The following is a 12,433-nucleotide window of genomic DNA, read 5'->3' as shown; positions in this document are numbered from 1 at the left end:
TAGCAGATCCAATGAGAATAATGTAATACATGGGTTTGCACGGCGAAAACACTCACTTAGCCACAATCTAGAGGATGAATATACAGGGTGGCCCAAAAGTAGGTGTTGTTTTATAATATTAGACTATATATAACATTTTAGAAAATAAAAAGGTATATTTTGGGGGCGTGTCACTATGCACATTTACCCATATATATTTAATTGAGTCAACTTCAGTTTACCTACTATGCCAACCTCATTTTTGGAAAAGGCTTTCTTTGGTAAAAGTTTAGAGGGAACCTGACAGCTGTGGGGACAGACGCACGGGAGTCTCGTCAGTCATGCAGGTCCCCCAGTTTCTCCCCGCTCACTCCCCTTGAGCGACAGGTCTCTTTCACTGCATGCAGGTATAGGAAAAGACCTATCAGCCACTAGCTGTACAAGCACTTTGGTCACCAGCGACTATTAAATTATGTTATTCTCCGAAACACTGCAGCATTTCAGAGTCAAACAGACCTGGCTGAGATCATACAATCAGTGCCTGATACATGTTGCCAGTAGATCAGGCAGCATGTATCAGCTGTCAGGCTCACTTTTAAAGGGGTATTCCCATCTGCAAGATCCTATCCAAATATGTAGTAAGCGTAGTAATAATAATAATAATAATAATAATAATAATAGCAAATACCTCTAATTAGAAATGTAAGACGGAAGTGTGGTAACCACAAAAAATTACGACCAAAGATCCAATATTAGTAAATATAAATATATCACCTTTATTAGACATATTTTCCATCCCACTGGGGGACACATAATGGCACCCACCCAGATAGGGGTTAATTACCCCGAGATAGTATTACCTCCAAGCGAAAATTCAGATGGCTCTTGGGGTGACGTGCGGACCGCCCGGCCATCCGAATTTTCGCTTGGAGGTAATACTATCTCGGGGCAATTAACCCCTATCTGGGTGGGTGCCATTATGTGTCCCCCAGTGGGATGGATAATATGTCTCTCTGGTACAATGAGCTCTCACCGGCTATATCCCTTTCTCTGAGGTATTAGCACTAAGTGGCCCTACTGGCATTTTAGCCGTATTAATTTAAACAAGCATGTATTTAGACATGGATTTATACAGACATAGGTCTGTCTCAGTATTGGGTCTTTTTTGTATATGCCGTTGTGAGCCGGTCATGTATTCCATTGTTGTTTACTAGTAATTTGGACCACAGTTTGCCAGATTTACCACTGAGTACATTTAGGTATTTTCTGCATCCAGATCGTTATGCTAATGATACTTTAATATCTTGATTCATGTTTTTTGGCAGTGGCTAGTCCTGCACGTCATCTAGCACTGCCGCACTTTGTCTGTTCTTTGCACATGTTCCCCATTTTTCCCGTTTCTGTCCTTTCCCTAATAAAGGTGATATATTTACTAATATTGGATCTTTGGTCGTAATTTTTTTGTGGTTACCACACTCCCGTTACCACACGATTTGCAGCGACTGATCCCCCATTGTCCAGGATTTACAGCACTTGTTTTTGTATTTTCACATACAGGATGCTGTTATATACCTTTGCTATTGTACTATGTAATTAGAAATGTAGTATAGTTCTTCTGATTCACTATGTCTCTTAAACCATATGCAGGTCATTGCAGTAGCTAAAGTGTCCATGGTTACGACTAGTGATAGCCGAACCCGATCAGTAAAGATCGGGATCCGTAGCTAACACCTAATGTCCGAGCACGGATGTCTCATTCTCACTTGCAATTAAATCGGACGAATGCAATTGTACCTGTCCCAAGGTTTATGTTCTCTGTGGCGTTTTTATCTCCTGCTCCAATCGGATCGCAATAAAAAAAACAACCTAAAAACCCCCAAAAACTATGGGTACGAGTGAAACATCGCACTGCACTCAGATATCACCCAAGTGCAGTGCGATTCCCACCAACACCAGCAACAGAGCTGATGAAGAAACTAATTTATCAGTCTCCTCCGCACAGCTGCAATCCTCTCATGTGAGAGTATCGGAGCACACATCACAGACACTCCGCCCCCGCTCGCAGCAGAGCAGGAGCCGAGTGTCATTAGCATATCGCATCCGATGTGACACGCAAGTGTGTCTCCGGCCTTACTTTTAGGTTCGACTGATTCCCACGCTGTCATCGGTATGACAGCATGGATAACACTGGCAGCTCTGATTGGCGGTAAATTAGTTACCGCCAGTCAGAGTGCTGCAGTCCCCACACTGTTAAATGACAGCGTGTGAGCCAGCAGCTGTGACCGGCGATAAAAAGGTTACCACTTGCCCTGGTGTGGTGGCAAATAGAGTAATAGGGTTGGGGTTGATGTCAGCTGTTTTATGGCCGCTGACATCAAGCTGAGAAGTTAGTATATTAAAGGCTTCTATAAGACACCCCCATTACTAACCCCATAGTTAGATTGTACAAAAAGACACAGCCAGAATAAAGTTATTTAATTGAAATTAACACTGACACCTTTATTTGAAATAAAATTGAAAAAGCAAAGGTATACTTACCTTTACACCTAATCTATTGAAGCCCATGACTCCGGTAAAAGAAACCAGTCTGATGTGAAGATAATCCTCTGATGCACATGTCCCACATGTCTCTCACAGCCCACGGTGCAACAAATGAAGTGACAGGCATTCAACAGTTATGAACTCCGGTGACTTCTGAAGGAGCACGATTACACTCCTGTCTCAGAGTGAGCTGGCTGGCATGATGAGCAGTCACTAATGTGACTGCTATCCAAATCATCCAGATCTTCATGGAACAGATATGGATTAACTTCTCGTCGAACAGGTGATGAATATGGTTGTTAATTATTTTCTGTCTTTTACAGGTGACAAAAGATTCAATGGATTAGTTGTAAAGATGTCAGTGTTGTTATTTCAATTAAAAGGACTTTTTTTCTGGCTGGGTATTTTTTTACAATCTGATTGTGGCTAACCACCCCTGGGCTTGATGTCAGCTGACCATACAAAGCTGACATCAACCCTAATTCTATTACACCACTTGCCTTAGCACTAAGGCAAGTGGGAAGAGCTGGGCAGAGCCAGAATTGATGCATCTAATAGATGCACCTTTTCTGGGGCGACTGCATGATGCTATTTTTAGGCTTTGGGGAGTCCAATATCCATGGCCCCTTAACAGGCTGAGAATATCAGCCCCCAGCTGTCTGCTTTAGCTTAGCTGGTTGTCAAAAAATGTGTGTGGTGGGGGGCATGCAGTTTTTTTTTATTTATTTAAATAATGGAAAAAAAAAGGTGTGGGAGCACTCTATTCTTCAAAACCAGCCATGAAAAAGCCGACAGCTGAGGGCTGCATTGTAACAAGGTGGCACGGGGTGGTAGTCATGGTCGAGTCCACTACAGCAGAATCAGTCCACACTCCAGCCCCTTGCACATAAAATGTCAGTTCTAATCCCAGCCCTGGGTCACAGTGGATTACCCCAGTCCTGCAGCTGTTCTCCACAGTGGGCCCTATACAATGTGAAGCGTGGTTCATCTGGAGGACATCATCCCAACAGTGGCAACTTGTATTTTAATAAGATATAGAAATAAACAAGGGACAGATGATTCCTATACTGTCCCTAGACACAGCAACAGCTGCAGCAGCAAAGTCCATGACTCTCCACAAGCTCTCCGGAGCCAAAGTTTCTGGCGGGGCACACATCCAGTCCCTGTGCCCGACAGCCCTGGCAGCCTATGTTCTCCCCAGCCAGGGGGTAAGCTGCGTCCCAGACAGGGACCGACATCCCCCAGATGGGGGTCCCTTCTGTCCCAGACAGGGACACAAGTCCTGCCTCAGGTAGTCATGCCTGGACTCTGAGCAGAAAGCAGGAGCTTCCTGCTCCCAAGAGGCTGCATGTCCAGCTTACAAAGTTAACCTGTGCTGGTCCAGCCTCTAACACATATAGGTACATTGCAGACACAGCAGACTAACACACAGAATACAGTAACATACAGGTACAGAACATTAATACAATGACGTGTACGGTACCAGCACATAGGAGAGAGGGGAAGCAATGGGGTTCTCCGCCACCTCTTTACAGCAGCATGCAGCTGTTGGTTTTGCCTGTGCTGGTTACTAAGAATAGAAGACCCCACGCCATTTTTTCTTTTTTTTTTTTTATTCATAGCAAAAAGGTGCCGACTGCTGAATTCTCCCCTCATTGTACACCTGCTCTCACTGCCAACAGACAGCAGATGTATGCTGATGAGAGTAGTACTCTCTCATCAGCTGATGCCTGTGACTGGCAGTAACCTTTTCACCGTTAGTCACAGCTACTGGCTCACATGCTGTGATCAGACACGGTGGGAATCGCAGCGCTCTGACTGATGGTAATGATATTAGTGATGATCAGAGCTCGTGTTTGCTGTGCCGTCTCATAGATGACAGCGTGGCAAAAAACGGACGTTCAGGCCCCCAACTCATCTCAATGAGGTTCGGTTTTGAGTTTGTGTATCCAAACTAACCTTTTTAAATGTTCGACAGAACCCGACCACATCCATGGGTTCGCCCATCACTAGTTATGACCACTCATAGAGACAGTAAGGCTATGCTCACACATTGCGTTTTTTCCTGCAGGCGAAACCTGTTTTTTTTGCAGCGTTTTTATCAGGTACATTTGTCTCATGTTCATGGCGATAAATATTTTTTCCTAAGTTTTCTGCACCAAAAACAAAAAACCTGATCCTCGCGTGTTTTGATCCATTTTTGCACTTACTGATTCCTTTGAGTGAAAAAACACCGCAAAAACGCTGAAAGTGGTGACATGCTGCAGTTTTTGAAAACAGCAGTTTTCCAATTTAGTCAGGAAAAAAAAAAAAAAAAAAAAAACTGTGTGTGCAAGAGATTTCTGAACTTTAGCTGGTGGTCTAAAACGCAGCTTAAACTTTGCATTAAAAAGCAGCAAATGCAACATGCAAACACAGCCTTAGTGCTCTTATATTAGCTAAGCAAATGCAATGGCCTGCACATGCGGTAAGTGACATACTGAATCAGAAAAACAATACTGCATTTCTAATGGGAGAAATTTACTAATATTAATTACTACTTTTAATATATATTGGGATGGGATCTTGGAGCTGGGAATACCCCTTTACATAAAAAACCATTAGCTTCAATAACAGTACCGCTAAATATAGAAACAGCATAGTATGCAGGAAATTTCTACAGTTCTTAAAATGTTTGCTAGGCGTAGAGATGGGCAAACTTAGGCTATGTGCACACGTAGATTTAGGTCCTGCGGATTTGGAAAAATCTGCAGGTAAATTCTCAGGTCAAAAGACCTGCGGTTTAGCCCTGCGGTTTCACACCTCTACAATGGAGAAGGTGTGAAACCGTAGTGGAATCCGCACAAAGAATTGACATGCTGCGGATTTGAACCCGCGGAAAAGTCAGCGGCATGTGCACAGCATTTTTCAGTTTACCATTGCAATTAATGGTTCTGTACAACGCACCTAAATCTGCTGTTGACCCGCAGAGCCTGAAACACTGCAGATCCGCAGCAGAATCCGCACCGTGTGCACATAGCCTTAAGCATAGCCAAACTGCATTTGACCACTTGAGTGTATGGCTCTGCCAGGCAGTCACTCAGTGCATGCAGAATGTTGGGAACAGACCCTTAGACTACAATTGATCAGAATGCTACAGCATATCTCAACATGCAAAAACATTAGAAAATAGGAACACTGGAATATCCCGTATTTAAATCACTTGGGTTGAAGGCCCTGTGACATGTTTTTTTGCCAGAGACTCTGCCATCCTAAAAAGTGGCAAAGCTTTCTATCAAATATCTTACAAATATTTAAAGAGTCACCTTTGGTACTAAAACAGATAAAATGCATTAAAGTCAGTTTACAATGGCGAGTTTGTTTCTGAAATCCCCACTCCACTGATTTATTTTTCCTCCTCTGTGTATAAGAGTCATTTAGTAACATGTTCACCAGTTGCCCTTCTCTCCTGGTTTCAGTGGTGTTCCGGTCCATTGCAGGACCATGACCTGCTGAATCACAGTGGTTGCTGTGTGGAGCACAGATCACTTTTTGAATTTTCTCAATGCAAGTCTTCCGCTCAGAACAGTGAGAGAGAGGCTTGCTTTGAGTCTCAGACTTGAGAGAGTAACCGCTGCTACAGACGGTGATCCGGCAGGTTACAAATGCAGTCACATGGAGCGGACCAGAGCACCACTGAAACTAGGAGATAGTGGCCATGTTACTACCATCATTACACCTAACAATGGGGGAAAAGAAAAATCACTGGAGTGGGCCATAAAAACCTCAAGAGAATTTTGGTCATTTTTCCACAGTACTCTCCTAACACATTTCCGACTATATGCATTGACATAAATGAAGAGGATTTTTCTGTCTAGTATTTATATGATGTAAATGTAAATGAATATGACATACTTCTTCTGTATCTCTGTATCCATAACAATGGATATATATCCGTCTATCAAGGAGAAGGCAAAAAAGCGAAAGGATTCACTGTTCTGCGTAGCAGTCTCTTCATGTGACCTATAAGAAAATTGCAAAAACATTTTAAAGACGACGTGTCACCAAGTTAACCAAAATGGGCTCCGACTCTACAGCTCTGAGGTCATCTGTAACAAGTTTTTTCTCTCATTTTATTCCCTTTGAGTATTCTGCTTTCTTATTTTTCATGCCAGCATGACTGCGAAGGCGAGTGAATGGCTGTAGCAGTCACTTATATGCCAGACATGAAGTCGCTTTTAGAATGTAATCCTATGGAGCCGCGGAACGTACGACTTCTGGTCCACAAAAAGCCCTCATGTGATCTGGCGAGTTGCAGTTCAGGTCACATGATTCAGAAGAGAAGCGGAGCTGGGAACTGGAGAAGACAGCAATGGGCAAGTATTTTAATAAAAGTACACTATACTGTATACATAATCAATTACTACTACCCTAGCCAAATTGTCAATAGTAATGCTCACCACAAATTAAGTACAAAAATCCAAGATCACCTCCAATTGGAGTACAGATCAACACCAGAGCATTTCAAATGGTAAAATATAATTACTTTTATTAATACAAATATCAAAACATTAAAAGACATACAAGTTTATCTGTGATGTTGTGGATTACCTTCTGAAGCCATTGGTCCAGGAGCTGCCTTCATGTATTAAAGACAACAGCGGCCTTAAACCATTTTAATCAGGTTCAACTGAATGATAACATGCTATTGGTAACAGCCGATGTGGAGGCGCTCTACTCTTCTATTCGACATGAAGATGGTATTAGGGCGGTCCAATGGTTTCTGAGATCGAGCAACATTCCGAAACCCATGGTTGAATTGCTTATTCAACTATTGGATTTTGTACTTAAACATAACGTTTTCACATTTTATATAAAAAAATCTATTTACAAACACAGGGGACTGCGATGGGGGCCTCTTGTGCCCCCTCGTATGCCAATTTATTTTTGGGGTTCTGGGAGCGGGAGATATTCCTTGATGATGCTATACCAGGGATGAAGCAGATCCATAATTGGATCAGATTCATCGATGACGTATTGTTTATTTGGGAGGGCTCCTTGAATGAATTGAATGAGACAATGAAGGTCCTAAATACCAATCCATATAATATTCATTTGACACATAAGTTTGGTCGAAGTATTGAATTTCTGGACATTTTCATTTCAGCATCTGATGATGGAGAGCTTTCTACGACTGTATTTCGCAAAAAAACAGCTACTAATTCCCTCTTGCATGCGGAATCCTTTCATCCAAAAACTTTGATACAAGGAATTCCGATTGGCCAATTTTTACGTATTAAACGCATTTGCTCAGATGACCATCAGTTCGAATTACAAGCCAAAGAGTTATCACAACGTTTCAGAGAACGCAACTATAGCCATAGGAGTATTCGCAAAGGTTACAATAGAGCAAAACAGACGCCGAGGGATTCTCTGTTGTGTAGGGCACAGAATAATCACTCATCAGGGAACAAGGTGAGGTTTATAACCACTTTCCATGATCAATGGAGTCAATTGAGGAATATTTTAAATAAACACTGGAATGTTTTATTGAGTGACCCGACCTTAAGTAAAATTCTGGATCCATATCCTTCAATGGTAGCCAAACGCTCGCGGACATTATGTGATTGTCTGGTGCATAGCCACTTTGAATCCAACAAAAAGATTAAATCCACTAGGTGTGATAATCCTGGCTTTTTTCCGTGTGGAGTATGTAAGGCTTGTGCTAATTTGATCAGGGCTAATACTTTTAAGAATTTCAATGGTTCTAAATCTTTTGAAATCCGAAGACATTTAACATGTTCAAGTAAAGGGGTAATATATCATGCTACATGCCCGTGTAATAAAGTGTATGTGGGCCTAACCACCCGTGAATTGAAAATTCGCACCAGAGAGCATTGCTTAGATATAGAAAAGGCCAAAACAGTGGAAGATGAGAGTGTTCTCAAAACATTACCGAGACACTTTAAAAGATACCATGGGTGCAAGGCACAGTTGCTAAAAATTAAAGGTATTGACAGCATTGTATTAAACTCTAGAGGGGGGGGGATTTAGGTAAAGAACTTGCCAGATTGGAGTGTAGGTGGATATTTAAATTGGGTACTTTGCAACCTCAAGGTCTTAATGAAAATGCTGGTTTTGGTGCGTTTCTATAGGATATTATTGGGTTTTCTCCTGATCATTTTTAGGGTTTGGGTGTTTTTTTTTGTTTGTTGGGTGTTTTTTTTTCTGTTTTATTTTGGGTTTGTTGGTATGAGCCTCATCCATGGCGAAAGAAGAGTTTGGGGTTAAAACCAATAAGCAAGATATCGGAATCCATCCGAGTGCAGCCATGCTAAAAACGGCATTTACACAGGATCATCTACGCAGAATTTCTTCCTGCTTTGATATGAGCCTCATCCATGACGAAAGAAGAGTTTGGGGTTAAAACCAATAAGCAAGATATCGGAATCCATCCGAGTGCAGCCATACTAAAAACGGCATTTATACAGGATCATCTACGCAGAATTTCTTCCTGTGTTTATCTGAGCTTTATCCATGACGTAAGAAGAGTCTGGGAAAAATCTACAAGCAAGATATCGGAATCCATCCGAGTGCAGCCATACTGAAAACGGATTTATACAGAATCATCTATGTAGGATTTCTTCCTGCTTTTTATATGTGGTGGACCTTGATCATTTTTCACAACGGTTTGGTTCAGAATATAGTATCTTGGGATTTCCGGACATTTTTTGTCGGTAGTTTGGTGATTGGTAATTTTGTACATTCTTTGTAATAATTATGCACATTTAGTATGGGGCATATTTTGATGGACATTTTAAAGTGTTATGCATGTATATTTGTCCTTTCGAATTTTGTGAGAAGAGTTAGTGGGTATTTCCGCGATACTTATCATATTTTTATATCAAATACTTTCATATTGTGAAATCCCTTTGCTCAGGTTATTATAGTGATTATGTTTACGCACAATGATCATTTAGGCTTTACAATGACTAATATACTGAATTTCGCTTCAACCGTTTAGTTATGTGGGCCAATGATATGAGCAGTATGGGGTTGGAGTGCGCATGTGCGGTTCGGCACCCTCCTGACATGCATGCCGTGGGCAGTTACACTGACGGTGTTCGTCCCTCATCATCATTTGGATGATGGGGGATAGGAGGCTGTTCATTATGACCGCGGCAGGATGTCTTTTAGTGAAGTGGAGTGGAACGCGATCGGCACATGCGCCATACAACCATCCCTATAGTGCTTTTTGAAAGGGTTTGATTCATTGGCTGAAGCATGGAAGACAGATTCTTTCTGATTGGCTGAGGCTGGTATTTAAACTCAACACACCCATTGCTTAGACACGCCCCCCGAGGAAGCTGGGAGCGAAACGTGCATGTCGGGGTGGAGGTATTTTTCTCCCAGGGGACTTCTATTAACGCTGCCAGGATTCAGGTAATGGCCTCAGTAGCTTTAATGCTAACTAGTTTACATAGGTATACCATGGATGTTATTATATAACTTTGGTTTATCTGAGCCGATGAGCTTGTGCTGTGTAGTCATTATACTCTGCATGTTTGAGTAAACAGCAGACATTTATAGTATAGCTTTCCAGGAGCATACATCAACTGATTGCTTATTAGCTATGAGGTTCTATACCATGCAGCAGAAAAATACATGTAATGGGAGTTGCAGGTCCCTCTCTTTTTGCACTGATCTTGGAAACTTGTATGTCTTTTAATGTTTTGATATTTGGATTAATAAAAGTAATTATATTTTACCATTTGAAATGCTCTGGTGTTGATCTGTACTCCAATTGGAGGTGATCTTGGATTTTTGTATACATAATCAGAAAGGCTTAGTGGATTCAAGTTTTGTCAGGAATGCTTCTTTATGAACAGAACAGTCATGATTTCGAAAAGCACTTGACATTTTCAACACCGTTGTATTTTGATGTTTCCAGGATATAAAAATGACTTCCTGTCTATTTCCAACTTGTCTGGGCTGGTAGCCTCCAATAACGAGCCTTCCTGTTCTAGGAAACATGAAACCAGAACTGAATACTAAACTACTTCTACGGATGTACTCGATTCTTGAGGAACAAAAAAAAAAAAAAAAGTTGTTCCTGGATCTATATATAGTGCTCTTGTATACGTTTCTGACAAACAGCCAGACTCTTAGGATTTTGCTATCTCATCTGAATGCAGCATGATGTAGAAAAAATGACACCTGAAACCAACAATGTATTACTTAGTTTACTGGGTGCAGCAGAATGGCAGCATTTTAGATGGAGAATGCAGCAGACCCGAGAAAGCTAAACCTGCACACTCCAAACTCTCTGTAAAACGGTATTGACAGCGAGCTCCTTATCACAGGATGGGACGATGTGGGACTATCGAGCACTTGCCATCTAGTCAGGGCAATGATGATCGATAATCTCCTAGTGATAAAACCTTCACTGTAAGTAAGCAAAAGTACACAGCTTGATAAGTGACAATGTTCAATTCAGGGTTTTAATCCCTACCTTGTGCTGTCCTCAGAAAACATTGCAAAAACCTGCTGACAGATTCCCTTTAATGCTTAAATCTGTACGAAGAGGAAAAAGATTTAAAAAAAATTAAAAAAAAAAAAAAAAAAAAAAAAACAACACGCCGAAAGCTTCACATGGGAACAAAGCCTATCTGGCTGTTGCCTCAGTAAATTGGCTCTGCTGTGAAGGAGTCATAAAAGCAAAAACTCATCTGGTCCACAAGGAATTTATCTCCCCTTCTTCCAAGAGCCATAACTTTATTATTATTCTACCCATTTAAACGCATCTAAGCTTGTGGGGTTTTTTTTTGCAAGACGACTTGTACTTCTAAATGACACCTTTAATTGTTTTCCATTATAAAGTACTGAACAACATGGGAAAAATTCTAAGCGAGAGGAAATTGTAACAAAAAATGGGTCTTCCAATCCACAGAGTGACTGCAGACTGCTCGATGTGGACCAGACAACCCCTTTATAGAAAGAAATTTAACCCCAAGCCTGTTTCCACCTTCATGACCAAGCCAATTTTTTCAATTCTGACCAGTGTCACTTTATAAGACCTCTTCAATGGATCCCATTGGTTCAGAGATTTTTTTTTCGTGACTTGATGTTGGTTAAATTTGTTCGATACAACTTTGGTTTATTTGTAAAAAAAAAAACACTTTTTTGGGGGGGTTGGGACATCATATTTGAAGTGATCGAGGGGCCTATATGACAGAAAATACCCAAAAGTGACATCATTCTAAATACTGCACCCCTGAAGGTGCTCAAAACCACATTCAAGACGTTTATAACCTGTTTAGGTGCATCACAGGAATTAAAATATGTAAGGAAAAAAATTTACATTTTACTCACAAAAATATTATTTTTGCCCCAATTTCTTTTATTTTCCCAAGGGTAAGAAGAAAACTGATCCCAACATTTGTTGTACAATTTCTTCTGAGTATTCTCATACCCCATATGTGGTGGGAAACACTGCTGAGCTCTAAGGAAGGAGTGACGTTTTGAAGCGTGGACTGGAAAGGTCTGCCGAAGCCATGTCGCGTTTGGAAAGCCCCTAATGTACCTAAACAGTGGAAAAGCCAAACAAGTAACCCCATTTTGGAAACTAGACCCCTCAAGGAATTTATATAGACATGTTGGGAGCACCTTGAACCTCCAGGTGCTGCACAGAATTTTATAACGTTGAACCTGTGAAAAAAAAATAAAAAATTTGATTTTTCCAACAAAAATGTTGCTTTAGCCCCAATTTTTTTTCATTTTCACAAGGGTAGCAAAAGAAAATGGACCCCAAAGTGTGTTGTGAAATTTCTCCTGAGTACGCCGATACGCCATATGTGGTGGGAAACTACTGCAGAGCTTCAAAAAGAAGGAGTGACATTTTGGAACGAAGACTTTGATGGCATCGTTTGCAGGG

At 41.2% G+C, this 12,433-nt stretch overlaps 1 protein-coding gene across 1 annotated transcript in view; it reads right to left on the bottom strand.

The window, feature by feature from the left end:
- The window catches only part of CASTOR1 (cytosolic arginine sensor for mTORC1 subunit 1), a 68,054-nt gene that overhangs the window by 337 nt on the left and 55,284 nt on the right, over positions 1–12,433 (bottom strand). The window contains exon 6 of the mRNA XM_073554824.1: positions 6,415–6,522. Coding sequence (XP_073410925.1) covers positions 6,415–6,522 — 108 coding nt within the window. The remainder of the gene's footprint in view (positions 1–6,414; positions 6,523–12,433) is intronic.

The sequence above is a fragment of the Dendrobates tinctorius genome, unplaced genomic scaffold (genome assembly GCF_039654945.1).
Source record: "Dendrobates tinctorius isolate UK_male_01 unplaced genomic scaffold, ASM3965494v1 ptg000213l, whole genome shotgun sequence".
Taxonomy (NCBI): domain Eukaryota; kingdom Metazoa; phylum Chordata; class Amphibia; order Anura; family Dendrobatidae; genus Dendrobates; species Dendrobates tinctorius.
Note: the sequence above shows the minus strand (reverse complement) of the source record. Positions and strands in the feature narration are given on the sequence as shown.